The sequence below is a fragment of the Protomyctophum parallelum genome, assembly GCF_964188405.1.
Source record: "Protomyctophum parallelum genome assembly, chromosome: 4".
Taxonomy (NCBI): Eukaryota; Metazoa; Chordata; class Actinopteri; order Myctophiformes; family Myctophidae; genus Protomyctophum; species Protomyctophum parallelum.
The window spans coordinates 5717178-5733027 of record NC_139700.1 but is presented as its reverse complement, the minus strand read 5'-3'; the positions used below and the strand labels follow the sequence as shown (position 1 = coordinate 5733027).

General features: G+C 41.9%; 1 protein-coding gene and 1 long non-coding RNA gene across 3 annotated transcripts in view; one reads left to right on the top strand and one right to left on the bottom strand.

Moving 5' to 3' along the window:
- Nucleotides 1-7111: 7111 nt before the first annotated feature.
- On the top strand, nt 7112-9589 carry LOC310857910. Its single transcript, XR_014569182.1, has 2 exons — nt 7112-7311; nt 7349-9589. It is a non-coding gene; the product is annotated as an uncharacterized lncRNA (long non-coding RNA).
- Nucleotides 9590-11897: 2308 nt separating this feature from the next.
- Nucleotides 11898-15850, bottom strand: part of ca5a (carbonic anhydrase Va) — a 13704-nt gene continuing 9751 nt past the window's right edge. For both annotated transcript variants that reach the window (XM_083763201.1, XM_083763202.1), the window contains exons 4-7: nt 14591-14686; nt 13960-14022; nt 12769-12927; nt 11898-12092 (exon numbers count right to left, since the gene is read on the bottom strand). In XM_083763201.1, the coding sequence (XP_083619327.1) occupies nt 11934-12092; nt 12769-12927; nt 13960-14022; nt 14591-14686 (477 nt within the window). In that variant the 3' untranslated portion in view covers nt 11898-11933. The remainder of the gene's footprint in view (nt 12093-12768; nt 12928-13959; nt 14023-14590; nt 14687-15850) is intronic.

The following is a 15850-nucleotide window of genomic DNA, read 5'->3' as shown; positions in this document are numbered from 1 at the left end:
CAAAATATCAATTCTTTGTAGACTAGTAATGTAATGTCACTCTTGAGAGAGTGTAAAATGGACCCGTAATGGACCATTTCGATTCATTAATTTTACACACTCTCAAGAGTAAGAATTAAAAATGTATAAGGGTCCATTTAGATAGGTCCATTTGACAGTCGCTATTCAATGGGGGACCCTAGCTGGTCCACCTTTTCACAGCTGTTGGTCCTACCACGCCCTCTAGCGGTCCACTGCGCCGATCGACTGCAGCAGGAGGCCAGGGCGAGGGCTGATTTAGCCGAGCTGTCAAACAAGCCTTACAAGTTTGATGGCATTCTACCAATTGTAGATTCACTCCACACATCCATTGTGAGAAATAGGGAAGATGAAGACCGGTACGTCAATTTACAGTAGGCTATACGATAGAGCATGGTAATGATTACATCATGATCTTTTTTGCTGAATACATACTATTTATTTAATGTAACCCCCCCATATCTTTTAACCATATCTGTGGCAAGATGGCCCCCATATATTCCGTTTTTCTAATGGAATAGGCATAGTTCTTTGATGGTTTTTGGAAAATGGTTTCACACACAGAGCAACAGCACAGGAATTAACATGCTGCTTTGAGACGAGTGTTAATTGGCGTCCCCTCCCTCAGCAAGATACACACACACACACACACACACACACACACACACACACACACACACACACTGACTGACAGACTGACTGACTGACTGACTGACTAGCCGCGCGTATGCAATTTCCTGTGCCCTGCTACATAGTCAAAGTGTTTAATTGCTAAAGCCTATACAGAAGCATTCACATATTGTCTGCCTTAAGCCATGATAATGTGCAGGGTCGTGTCCCAGGAAGAGACAGAGATAAAGAAATACATAATCCTCGTCCTTCGACCCTGTCTGTCTGTCTGGTCCCCTCAGGGGGGGGGGGGGGGGGGAGTCAAGGGAATAAGTTCCTAGACCATATCCCAGTCCTAATGAATGATCTTAGGGTGTCTGCTGACAAGAAACATGTATCCGTTCTCTTACTTCTAGATTTAACGGCTGCATTTGACACGATTGATCATTCAATTTTAATACAGCGTCTGGAGCACTGGATAGGCCTGTCTGGTACGGCCCTGTCCTGGTTCTCCTACCTATCAAACAGAAGTTACTTTGTCAATCTAGCCGAGTTTGACTCAGACAAACACAACATCAGTTCTGGTATTCCACAGGGCTCGATTCTTGGTCCTCTGCTTTTCTCCTTGTACATACTGCCATTGGGCGAACTCATTACCAATCACGGAGTCAATTTTCATTTGATGATATAGTTTGATGATACCCAACTATATCTTTCTGTGGCCCCAGATGATCCCTGTGCCTTAGACCCACTGCTGACCTGTCTGGCTAGCATCAAATGTTGGATGAGTGAGAACTTTCTCAAGCTAAATGAGGATAAGACAGAAGTTCTCATAATCGGTTCTAGCGAGCAGAAAGAATCAATAATAAGCAGGCTTGGCAACCTGACTGTAGAAAGTAACAGTACAGTAAAGAACCTGGGGGTTATTATTGATTCTGAATTGAATTTTAATTCACACATTAATCATGTTACCAAGATTGCCTTTTTTCACCTTAAAATATAGAAATATTGCACGAATCAGAGCCTATTTGTCCTTGGATGATGCAAAAACGCTAATCCACGCCTTTGTTTTTTCTCGGCTTGACTACTGCAATGCGCTCTTTTCAGGACTGCCTAAGAAAACAACTGACAGACTACTTGTCCAAAATGCAGCAGCTAGAGTTGTAACTAGAACTAAGATGAGAGAACATATTACTCCAGTTTTGGCATCACTGCACTGGCTTCCTGTTGTTTTTAGGATTGATTTTAAAATAATTCTACTTGTCTATATCTATAAAGCTCTCAATGGTCTCGCACCTTCCTACCTACATGACTGCCTGCCTAAATATGTCCCAAACCGGCCCCTAAGGTCTTCCACTGCTGGCCTGCTCGCTTTGCCTAAAAATGGCAACTAAAAAATACGGGGAAGCAGCTTTTTGCTTCTACGGGCCGTCGGCATGGAACAAGCTCCCACTGTACCTTCGTCAGGCAGCCTCTGTAGACATTTTTAAAGCTCAGCTCAAGACCCACCTCTACAACATTGCTTTTAAGTGATATTTTTTTTTTTTTGTTATTCACGTCCTCACTGTATTGTATTACTGCTTGTTTTTTAATGTCGTTGCCTTATTTTATCTGTTCCTATCTTTGTACCACTGCCTTCTCCTGATTTGACACTGCGTTATTGTCCTATTGTTTTAACTGCATGCCTGTTTTAATGCTGTTTTGTTTTGCTTTTGTTTTTATTATCTTTTCTGCTCTGTAAAGCACTTTGAGCTACATTTATGTATGAAAGGTGCTATATAAATAAAGTTTATTATTATTATTATTATTATTATTATTATTATCATTATTATTATTATTATTGTGAATAGTGAATCTTTGTACAAATTTAAGGTATGGTTGGGTGCCTACAGTATTATGACTTAGAAACACCACCATTAGACAAGGCATACTATATTGTCCTAAAACCCAAAACTCAACACAAGTAAACTTTATGTCTATTGCCTTTAATAACCACTTAAACCCTATATAGTTACTGTAGTTGACCAGGGCCCTCCAGAGGTCTGTACTTGTGTAAAATGCATATAAACACTATGGTATTGATTAATTTAATGTAGCCTACTAGTAGATGATACTTAACACTAATTACCACCTGTTCTTCACTGACAAACTCATTAGATACTGCCGACTCATGGAAACCTATTCCAAACTGTGTGAGTTAACTATAGAATAGCTTATAGTCCATTTAAGGAATGACCATCTCTTGTTACTCCTGAAACTCTGTACACTGCTGAAAGTATAAAATATGTGTGGGACATGTGTGTATACAATAAAATAAGTTAATAAGTTAATAGTAATATCAAAAGCTGCCAGAACAGTCCCTTGCATTTTGTTCCTCAGTCTACACCAAACCTATTCACCAAAAATATAGCCAATTGGCAAGTACTTGCTTTTAGATGTACTTAAGTATTCAGTTTACTTGCACTTTTAAGTGTTTTGCAAGTAAAAGTACATTTCTTATTTTTCATATCAATGAATTGCTGTTATTTTCTCACAATTAATTTATAGGACCTTGTAACTCTTGTTTCAGAGAAATAACTCTGAAACCACCTGCTGCGCTGCATGCACTGATGTGCTTGCTTATAGAACCACTACAACGTTATACAAAGCCTGCAGTTGTGCAGAAATGACTGAGGAACCCAAACTAAATAATCTTTGTATTGTTACATACAAGATGTAACAATACAGAAACCTTGAACTAGTATGATAGCTGTATTAATAACATCATGCATATTTATTTGACATAATAAGAAGTGTAAAGGAAACCTTAACAAGGGGGTGGTTGAGTGCTTCACCTCTCGTCATCGAAAATAGCCGATCTGCAAGCTCACAACACATCACTTCTGCTACAGATTGTGAGCCTGTATTATGTCAGACATTTCCAGCATACGTGGATATGTCCATCTTAACCACCCCAGAGCTGCATTTCCCCTCGGATGATCGGATCTGGTCCTACTGGTATTTTAACAGCATTTCTCAGCCTACATACACATTGTTACTTCAAAATGTGTGTACATTTGCATGTTGCTGAAGCACAAAGTGACAACTAAGCCTAACTCTCAACTTTCATCTCCTGTAGCTCACTATAAGAGACGTCATCACTTGTCATCAGACTTGTGCCAGCAGGGAAGCTGGGTGGAGACCAGACCCCATCAGCAGGGATCTACGCAGAAACACATGCCTGAGTTTGTGTTAGTAGAGGTTACATATCTGGTGGCATATAATAACACACAAAGACTATTAGCATTATTGACAGGGATAGCGGTCAGATTGCTGTGATAATAGATAATCTGGAAGATAATACACCGTAGATGCTGTTATTGATTATGACTTTTGTCAAGAAACACTTGTGACATAGTTCAATTGCCTGAGGTATACGCAGTTATATTGTGGTATGTGCCAAAGGCATAGGCCTACTATTAATAAATTATGGTTTAGCACAAGCATAATGTTAAGAGTCTGGGCACCTACAGTAGGCTGCCGAGCCAGCCGGATGGCGTGCCGCGGGTTCGACTCCCGAGCCCGGCGGCCTTTGCCGCGTGTCACTCCCCATCTCTCTCCCCCTTTCCTGTCTGTCTACTGTTTCCTATCAATAAAGGCGAAACGCCAAAAACTAATCTTAAAAAAAAAGAAAAAGAAACTTCTCTGACTATACAATAAAAACAAAGTCTACATTTGTGGAAAAATGTACTGTAAATCTGCATTTCCCCTGGTTGCATTCTTGTCTATGTTTGATGTACCGCAGATCCTATTACAATACTAAAACAAAGCCAGATGATGGACTATAAATCAACAAAAACATCAGATATTTCAGATACTTTCCATAGTTCTCAGAATATCAAAATCATAGCCAAAATGAAATAGATTTCTAAAACTAGTCCAGATGACTATTTGACCAGCTCTGGTGTGTGGTGAAGGATTTGTGCTGCTGAAAAAGGTTATAACTGGCAGATCTGAGACAGAATGCTCTGTTAACCCATTTTGGTGTCAGCATCATGTTATGCTTTAGCTATTTAAAAATAGCAGATCTACAAGCTCATATCGCGCCACCGAGTGGCGCGATACGAGCTTGTAGGTCTGCTATTTTTGAAAAATCGAAGAGCGACTGACATTTTTAGAATCTGATCTCAGGTCAGAATGGGTTCATCAGACCAGTGTGTGTCCGGCGGAAACCTCGTATGAATCTGATCTCAGGTCAGAATGGGTTAATCATGAAGTAACCAGCAACAATCAAACGTGGGTGTGGGGGAGACATCGGCCCTTTGAAACTCTGGGGAGCATCCGCTCTGTTGTCGGCCTCGATCTCTCCCATCTGGATACAACAAACACATATTCACACACATGCATATGCGCACGCACACGCACGCACACTTACCGTGTTTTATGTGTTAACCTTTCATGGCACATCCAATTTATCCAAACCCTCAATGCTACACAAAAAAAAGAATTTGGGTCATACATGTGGGAAAGACCACCTGTGTTTGGCACACACTGGAATTATTCCTCAGGCCCTTTCACCATGAGACCCATGCAATTATACACATGTGAAAACACTAAACAAAAACGAAGGGGAAAACATGGAGAGGGGAAAGAAGAGAGGGATGGAAGGAGACAAAATGACTCATGGAAGTTCAGATGAGAATGGCCTCTGTGTTCCTGTTTGTATCTTTGGCTGTATGGAGGGAGTTCTTTATTACTTCTTGTCTTTTCATCGTCCCTGTCCTCATTTGAAGGTCAGAGAATGAATTCAGGTCAGTGTGGTGCTAATCTAATAAGCTGCTAAGCTAATAAAGACAGATACAAAAGAATCCCTTTTTTTCTGACAGATAGCTGTCTATAAGCGCAAGACAGCTTTCTTATAATGTTAATGTTGAATGGGCTCCACATAATATGGGTATAATAAAATGATTTCATTGCATTGTAGTGACTCGAATGGACTTGGTGAAGGAAGAGTCCCGAGTCCCTTGGTCCGAGACCGAGTCAAGTCCAAGTAAAATTAAGGGCGAGAAGGGGACGAGACAGAGTAAATGAAAATGTGGATTCGAGACCGTATACTCGAGACGAGTCAAGGAATCGAGTACTACAACACTAGTCTTACTCTTAATAGAAGAGCAGGGAGACCATCTCCAACCCGCCTGGAGAACAAGAATGTCACTACACGTTGCTACCAGACCAGCTTGAGACGGACATGCATGCACAAACGCACGCACACACACACATATCTCAAAGCAGATGGTCTTCTTCATTCAGATTGTCCAGACCTGACACAATCAGGGGAAACGCTAGACTGAATGGTTTCTCCATCCAGGCCCAGACGTCTCTCCCCTACAGCCAAGGACAACAAACAGCATCTAGAAATCTGTTTGAAACTACCGTCCTTTGGTTTTGAATCAATTGGAGATCCAACTCAAACCAGGCCTGAGCAACAGTGAGTAATATAGTGTAAACACTCCACCCACGGGCCCCCAGGAACTTTGGTGGGGCCCCCAAACATCCCCTCAAGAGGCTTCAAAGGTCTCAGTGCATGGGGGGAGGGAGGGATGCACAGAGATCAGTGAGCAAGGGGGCTTTATTCTCAACTCTGTTCCGTCCTGGATTTGGGTCTGGTGGGTTAACAATGGGGACCTATGTATTCCCAAGATCTGGGACATTTTGTACAACTCCACCTTTTTTAACCACTTCCCTAGCGCTGCTATTCTGGGGGCGAAAATAGCCAACCTACAAGTTCGCTACGGGTCACGTTGCAACTCATTGTGAGCTTGAGATTTGGTGGAGGGAAAAAGGAGGGGGGTTCAAGTCGTATATAGAGCCCTGTGGCACTATATACAGGTATAGGCTATAGGGTATAACTGCATGGCTACAAAGATATTTTAGTGTTACATGCAGTGTAACTCACCGTTTTTTTTAGACTTTAAGGGACATTACTTTACTCCATTTACCCATAACCCTAACCAATCTAACCATAACCCTAACAAATACTGTACCTAACCCTAACCCTAAACTTATGAAACTGCAGTAAAATCTAATTGGGGATAGTAATTTTGTCTTCAATTTGCATAATGTACATAGCGTGGCCTGTCACACACACACACACACACACACACACACACACACACACACACACACACACACACACACACACACACACACACACACACACACACACACACACACACACACAGCTTAACGTAGCTTTGTGTTACATATCCACCACTCACAACACAGCTAGTTTTCCAAACAGTTGCTTCTGACTTTGCCTATCATGGTTGCAAAGAAACTATAGCATCATGAGCTAAGCTTCATGTTCTCCTAATGATCGCCTTTGTCCACAACAAGAATTGTATTGTATTTCTGACAGCCTGATTGTACCTTTAATCCTTTTCATGTCCACAATGTTGAATGAAAATCTAATTATTGTCACCAGTACCATGTCCTTATCTCATGCTAGCTTCCTTTTGTATCACTTGAACGCAGTACAATTCCTTTGTCCATATGGGAAACATAACTCGTTAAGCAAAAGCATTCAGATCACAAATCAGGTTACTTTTTATTATACAATATTTTAATATATCTCATAAAGAATTTGTTAAAATATACCGCATCTTAGTTCTATTTTTCCTGTACATCCACGTTTGCCTGGTCAATGTGCACATTGGTTGTAGTTTAGAGAGTTCCCCCAGAGAGCTAGGATCTGAGGGAGCAAAACACTTCCCAGACACACAGCTGGACTGGTCCAACGAGAAGTCACCCGGGTGGAGCAATGAAGGCATGTTGGGATGAGAAAGGGCCTCAATAAGCCCCATAGGGCAGGAATGTTAGCTGCCCGTTGAGCAAATAAACAGTAAGAGTATGCTCTACATACAACAACAGTGTACAGCAGCATACACAGCTACACATTTCACAAGTGTGGAGCACACCTGCTAAAACACAACTGAGAATGAGAGTGAGGGGAGAAGAAGGTATCGAAAATGGGTGTTTGACTGTGAGTGAGATTACAAAGGAACACTTATGGTATGCAACACAACACATACTCTCAGATAGGCTCCCACCAAAGATGCAACACGACAGCACCAGGGGGGGTGCTGGTGCATAGATAGAGATTATGTTCTATAACAAGAGAGTTTTCAGTGTCAGCATTTCATTCTTGTGTATACATCTCTGGAGGAAGTCAATTGAATGTCACCTGTAATGTCATTATCCGTTGCTCTTGGCAGAGAAAAATGCAAATATGTTACAGCGGCATCGATAGCTTTGATGGACTGCATTATGACAAAACAATACAATGTATTGAATGAACGGAAACATAATTATAATAAGCTGTAATACATGATAAAAAAAATCATAATAGTGCATACATGTGTAATAAATCAATGAAATACTCCTGTACAATGGGAAGGCAATATTGGGTCCCTTGCCACCAAGTTTCTACGACACACAAAACACCAAAATCCAGCAAAAACAGCAAACTACCAACATCCCCAGTGAGGTTACTGATGAACCGTATCAAAATGTATATGATGAACATTCCCCAAATCATATGCTTAAAATGCACAAGCCACAAAGTGAAGAAAATGCAAATATTAAATGTTTCATACATCATTAACAACTGTTCTCAAACTTCCCGCCTTTTCCCTCTGGCCCCTTCATTGTTTATCTAGTGTGTCTAAGCAAGGCTTCAGATCGAATCATCATCACGCCAGCAAAACCAACGTTAGCATTTACAGCAACCTTTCATATACATGTTCAGTTAGCATAGTGTTTTCAATGCATGGCCTCACACACTAGCCCTCGGCTAAAGGCTTGAATGCCTACTAGGGGAGGAACCCTAGTAGGCATTTCTAGGAACCACTGAAGAGAGCTGCACAGGGGTTGGCAGAGGGTGCGACTCGAGTATGTGCGTGTGTGACAGGGGCCGCAGGGTTTCTGTGTGTATAAAGTCTTTGTTTCATGTTTTCTGTAAGGTTTATGAGCAACTAGAAGGTTTACATAAAGGAGATGCCAGTGAGGGGCTACTATGTGCATGTGTACAATCTTGTGAGTATAGGCCGTAATAGTGAACTAAGAGATAAGTGGCTCTTTCATTTGGAGAGGCACTGCAGAATAGAGATTTGAACAGAGCCATTGTCACGGACAACAACGACAACACTGACAGACGACAACCGTAACCTCTTCCTCTTTTGACTCCGCAGATCACAAACCTAACCGACTGCCACATTTACGCACATGATTAGTCTGTCTTTCACGCCGTACTCGAACTCGGCCAACCCCTGTTAACATCAAAGGCTCCTCTCTCTAGAAGTAGTTCACTCCACCTCTCTTCTACCCGTCACTCTTTTTGGATCAGCTTCTCTCTCTGTCTACTTCATGAGCTCTCTCTGCGCGTTTCTCTTTCTCTGCAAGGTTGTTGTGTTGAATAAGGCACACCCAGGTAACAACTTGTTGGTTGTTGTGGTTGTGATAGGTCAAATAGGTTACATTACAAGGTTTCAGAGTATTGCATGATGCAAGGTAGCATATTATTGCATTAGATCATCTAGTGAAATACCATAGCTACGTTGAGAAAACTATTATAATACCTTTATAACAAAAGGACTGGAAAATACTCCATTTACAGTATATACACAATACATCTATGACAAAGAAATTAAACATTATTTTTCATAATTTATGAGGTCCAGTTTTTAATTTGAAGGCTATGGAAGCTCTCCATGAAGTAAATGAAGCATAGCTAAAGTAGCTGAAAAAGTGGAAACCAATATTACCATTTCACTTGTACAGGTGTGCTTTGAGTTGACAGATAACAAGCTAGTTGTTGATTGGTCCCAGTACTGTATACAGCCTGTTTTATCTAGTTCCATCCCTCATATGGATCGCAATTTGGACAGAAATCTGTTGTGCGTTTTGACATTAATTAAAAAAATAATGCAGGAAACAGCAGTTCATGACAATACACAGTATCTAAAAAATATCGCTTTTTAAAATCAATTCACACAGTACCAATAGAGATTTTGATTTGTCCTGTGATTTCTGGCCAGCTCACTCTTTTTCTACCAAAATAATAATAGGCCTACTAATCCCAGTACATAAACCCCACTACTAATGCCCAGAGTGACTTCTTCTAGTAGTAGCACCACCACCAGATTCTAGTCATCTAAGTGGAATTGTACTGGAAATTCAATAGGGACAAACATGGCAATGCTTACCAATATCATGGTAGCATTGTTCTAGTGGTCGAGAGTCGAGACTCACATCATAGTGGAACAGGGATGCTTTCCATGTTAATATACATTTTGGAAACTTGGCCCAGGGCAGTGAGTCATGAAACAGACAGAACATTAAAGGCACTGTGGTTATGGTACCTACTGAAAATGATTTTTTGCAAATCTGCACTGATCTCATTAAATTACCTCTATGAAATCCTCAGGACTGAAATCCGTCTCCAGGACTGAGAGCTTTAAGCCCTGCGTTCACACGGGGCATATGCAACGATGCAAACATCACAGCATATTTGTTGCTTTGTATATCTGTTGCTCACACGGTCCTTGACGCCATCAAGCGGGCATCTGTAGTGTTGTGTTGGAGCGAAAAACAATTCAGCATGGAGTCTCAACTGCAAGCCCTTTTGGACCTAGGCATATGCATATTAATATGCACTGAAAACAATGGAAACGGACTAAGAAGACGTGAGTTTTTATCAGCCAGAACAGGGTGAAAACAGCAGGGATTGGGAATTTAAAAAAAATGCAACTACAGTTGTAGCTTTGCATCTGGAAGTTGAACCCAGCTCAGCTTCAATTTGTAGCTTTGTAGGTTTTGCAGCAGCTACAAACTTCGGATGCATCTTTGCATCTTCACGTCGCTGCGCTGGCTTCCATTGACAATGAATGGTAGACTGTATCTTTGCATCTGCCTGTGTGAACGCACCATGAGTCATGGAAGAAGAACTGATTAATTCATTAAACATTGCTAAAAAATAAAAGGTGCGCGCTACTGTAACCTTGCAAAGAAACCAGGGTTTAGATAGTTATATACATTAGTCTGCTATTAGTCTTGTACTTGTATAATAGCAAACAGCTACACTGAAGTACCTTTAAATCTTCAGAGTAGCCCAAGCATGCAGATGTTTAAATCCTGTAAAAACTGTAAAGTATAGCCTACCAGGCTATGTGGTGTGGTTAATATCTGATTATCTCCAGAGTGGCAGACAAGGTTTTAAACCACTCAACTGTACAGTACGTTCTCTTCCCCTTAGTAAACTATGAAAACAAGTTCTTGGTAACACGTACACATACTATCTATTTACCTCGTAGATTATTGATAAAAGCAATCATAAAAAGTACACCTATATATTATATATTCACTCTATCGGAGATTCACACGACTAAATCAGTCCACTTAAAATCTCATGGGCGATGATTAGGAGTAAACGTGTGAGAGCTCTAACCCCCACCTCCTTATAATATGTAAATCACAGCCACAGTTGTAATAGTGACTATGGCCAGTAGAAGGCGCTTTTTATCCTGAAACAGAGGATAAAAGAGTTGGTGATGTTTGGAACACCTGTACGTCATACAATACAGTAGCTGTGTACTGTAACTATTATGAGCATAATAAATATTGTCAGATTGACAAAATGCATAAAAGATATTACTGTCCCATCTCCCTCCCACAGCAGCAACCACCACCACCACCACCACAATCGTCATCATGCCTTGTTGGTTAAATGATCTTTAAGTACCATGTTTAAAGCTCAAGCTACACAAATGGGTCGCCATGCAACTCCTTGCAACCAAACGGTTGCAAGTAGATGCATGGCGATTGGTGTGGTTTGAATAGAACCAGGTGAATCACTTGGGTCGACGTGCAACAGGACATACGGTATCACGCACCGAAACGCTAAAACCGTCTCATCCCGTCTTGTAATGTTCCTAATGCCACAAACACATAGTTCCCACAGCAACAGTGACCAAAGCCAGCCGGGCAGATGGACAAAGTGTCAAAAGATTAAAGAGAAATTAAGACTTTGTTCACCCCCGAGTGCTGGGATCTCTCCAGGGGGTGTGTACAGTATATTGGTAAGGAGTGTGTGGCGTGTGTGTGTGTGTGTGTGTGCATGTGTTTGTTTGTGTCTGGGTACACCCAGACATAAGCGCCAGGAGGCGGCAAGAAAGCATCTAGAAAACCAGGAAGAGACCCCTGCTCTAGGCGCTTTCTTGCCGCCTCTTGGCGCGTATGTCTGGGCACACTTGTCAGTCTGTCCACCCGCCTCAGTGGGTGTGCTGGTCCTCCCCCCCCTGAAGGAAGGGGGTGAAGGAGGAGCGGACGGGGCGTCCACACAGGGGCTGCTGCACACGGAAGTTGTTGACCATGCTCCTCTGTACCTCCTCCTCCGCCGAGGTGAACAGGAGGCTCCGGAACACCGCCAGCTTAATGAGGACAACAGAACATTGACATGTTGGCAAAGTTTGTGGTGTTAGAATTTAAAAAATATATTCAGACATTTTTCAAAGAATGTCAAGATGTTTTGAAAATAACTATAGGGCCCTGCATTAGACCACGGGTCACAATAACTCTGAGAGTGTACAAAATTACAAATGGAACCAAATTTGGTTCCATTTGTACACTCTCAGAGTTACAACCACATATAAGGGTCCGTGTGGTTTCCCACTATCCAACATTGATCTGGGGACCATCTGGATACCCTCCAGGGCCCCTGGGGGTCCCCGGTGAGAACCAATGAGCTAAGTTATATTCAAATTTCAAAATGAGTCAAACAGTACAAGTCCCTTTACTCTGTCAATATAGGCATCTAGCACAGTGGTTCTAAACCTTCGGGTTTGGACCCCCCAGGGGGGGTCCCCAGACGATTTTGAAGGGAGGTCCCCAGATGACAGAGAAGTGACAATTTAAGGACTTTTAAATAAACGAAAAAAAGAAAAAAAGACCACAGCCTGAAAACATTGAGAACCACCGATCTTAGCAGCAGATGCTCGTCTTATGCAGAGAGACTTACAAAGTTACACCAGCTCTAGTGGACCAACAACAGGGTCAGCGGTCAAGTAAATAAAGCAATTAAGTGCTACGAAGTAACAGTTAGCACACCTGGTCATGGCTGACTTCTATGTGCTGCTTCATAACGATCCAGGTGACAGCCTCTGTCAGAGGGGGTGTGGTCAGAGAGCCGTGATACGTCCAGTAGTCATCGATGTTGGCGGGCAACAGGCAGGCGGGGTCAAACGTCTCGAATTCCACAACACTGTCCTATTGGTGGATACAAACAAACAGATGTTTTCCAGTGATCATCAACGTTGGTAGGCAACAGGGGAACAGGTACAACGCTTTTGACAACAGGCAAGGCTCTTCGGGAGCATGCCGTGCTCAAGAACACTTTTGACATGAAGGCACTTTTAACACGGAGCAGGGGAATCGAACCGGGACCCTTGACCCATTTTGGGAGGGAACCCCTTTCGGTGTTTTAACTAAGCATTATGTTATACTTTAGCTACTGCAAAATAGCAGATCTACAAGCTACGAGCTTGTAGGTCTGCTATTTTTGGAAAATCGTGAAAATGTGGCAGAAATCTTTGAATATAATATTCTTTCAGAAGACTTTTTATTTATTTCGACGTCAGGCCAAAATGGGTTAAAGTTCCCATACGGCCATTCTGCCTGCTGAGCCACTGCTGCCAGGGTGTACGTGGTGGTGAAAAACAACATCACCACACTTCAAGTCTTTACTAGGAAAACACTCCTTGCCAACATAAATACTTATCTTGGTTAGTAAAATGTACAGAAGACAAACGTTATCAGGTGTGCTTAGAGATAAGCTTATGAGGACAGAAAGATAAGATTTCGGTTTCCAGGAATTAAGGGCTCTTTAACCCATTCTGAACGGGCACCCATTTTGGTGTCGGCATCATGTTATGCTTTAGCTATTGAAAAATAGCAGATCTACAAGCTCATATCGCGCCACCGAGTGGCGCGATACGAGCTTGTAGGTCTGCTATTTTTGAAGAAATCGAACAACGACTGACATTTTTTAGAATCTGATCTCAGGTCAGAATGGGTTCATCAGACCAGTGTGTGTCCAGTGGAAACCTCGTATGAATCTGATCTCAGGTCAGAATGGGTTAACTTGAACTCAATTAACTCAATCTTAATGGTATTTCACAATAATTTTTTTGCTCTTCATCCCCCTATTTTTTACTAAGAGCATTTGCTAGCTTAGCACAGTTCAGAGTGTTCGTATGTATGTAGAGCATGTGTGGGACTGTGTGTGCATGGTGTTCTGACCTTGTGTCTAACTGCAGGCAGGGCATCCACTAGCTTTTGAAGTCCCTCGTGTCTCTTTCCCACCTAAAAAAAGGAATAAAAAAACACATATTAGCGTAATGTAAGTTGTGCATAGTACATTATGCAATCCATGCAAAGAACCTTAACCCATTCTGACCTGAGATCAGATTCACACGAGGTTTCCACTGGACACACACTGGTCTGATTAAGCCATTCTGACCTGAGATCAGATTCTAGAAATGTCAGTCGCTCTTCGATTTTTCAAAAATAGCAGACCTACAAGCTCGTATCGCGCCACTCGGTGGCGCGATATGAGCTTGTAGATCTGCTATTTTTAAATAGCTAAAGCATAACATGATGCTGACACCAAAATGGGTGCCCGGTCAGAATGGGTTAATTCATCGTACACACTACTCCGTTTTTAATCTTATTCAAGATGACATCCAGACAGTGTATTACTCATTTAAATGTAATCAGCATGCTAAAATATGTGTATCTGAGAACATTATAGCTTAGAAATAAGCCACGTAGTAGCAAAACAAGCTTTGCTGGTCGTCTGCCTGTCTTGTAAACAAACAAATAAGCTCAGCATCTGCTTCCCTGTGTAACTAATGTGTGCACCTGTTCTTACCTTGAGGAAAACCCCTAGAACAGCCAGACCGTTGTGCTCCATCACTGCTTCCTCAAACAGACTGTACTTGTCTGAGTTCCAGTGGACCAGATGGAGCTGGGAACATAATTACACAGTCAATCAATACACACAATCCATGAATATAATTATGAGAGACTAAACAGGTTAATGTGTGTGCATGTCTTATAGATTGTTTCCCGTGAATGTGGTAGACAAATCCAATCGTGTCGATCTCGGGATCCGCAAGAGAACCGACGTGGATCTTGGACTTAATTTGGCCAGCATGTGACTCCAATTTGGTAAATGATTCAGCCTTATACATTTTATCCCACGATTTTGCAACTCAGTTATTTCATCCAGTGCCAATTATCTAATGTAATCCTGGGCGCTACACTTCCTCTGCCAACCTGATCAACCTGAAATTATTCAGCCTGATCAGTGCCCATTTACTTCCATTTCAGTAATTACATGTGAAAATAGTTACTGGAGCTAAGCTTACTGGCAGTGTACACATGCAATTTGGCAATGACCGATGCAGTGGTTTGCCAGATTAGCTTCGAACAAACAGACACACTGTTCTAGATGGCATGCCTCTGTGGAGCCATGCCGTAAAAACAACAGCCAACAAACTGCTACAGACAATAATGTCTCGAGTCAAACATAAGTGTTTATGTATTATGTATCTACTGCCAAACAAATGAATAAAAAAAACATTCCCTATTCCCTTCCTTTCTTCATTACAGTCTGAAAACATCCAACGTTCCAATCCAGACTCCCACCAACAACAGACCCTAAACAAAACGCATGCATGCCTATTAGCGCTCACACCAACAGACAGATCCTATTTCCCTCAATTTAGGATTCATAGGTCCACCCAAGGAGGAGATAGGGACTCGCATAACCCTGGAAATGGATTATAGGTCTACCCAAGGAGGAGATAGGGACTCCCATTACCCTGGAAATGGAGACGAGCTGATTGCATGCTTGCTGACTGCTATCATTTTACAGTCAGAGGCCTACTTAGAAGACAGCTACACAAACCAAGAGAAGTATTTGTTGCCAGCATGAATGGAAACGATAAATAAGCTCTTAAACACAAAGGAATTGCTAAACTGTCGTGTTTGTTGTTAGGAGATCGCTCGATTTGTAACCACAGCAACATCGAAGCATCTCGCTAGCTCTATCTCATTCTGCCTTTCCAAAATTCACGGGTTTCCCGTATTCACTGTAACACACACGCACTCGCGCACACACACACAC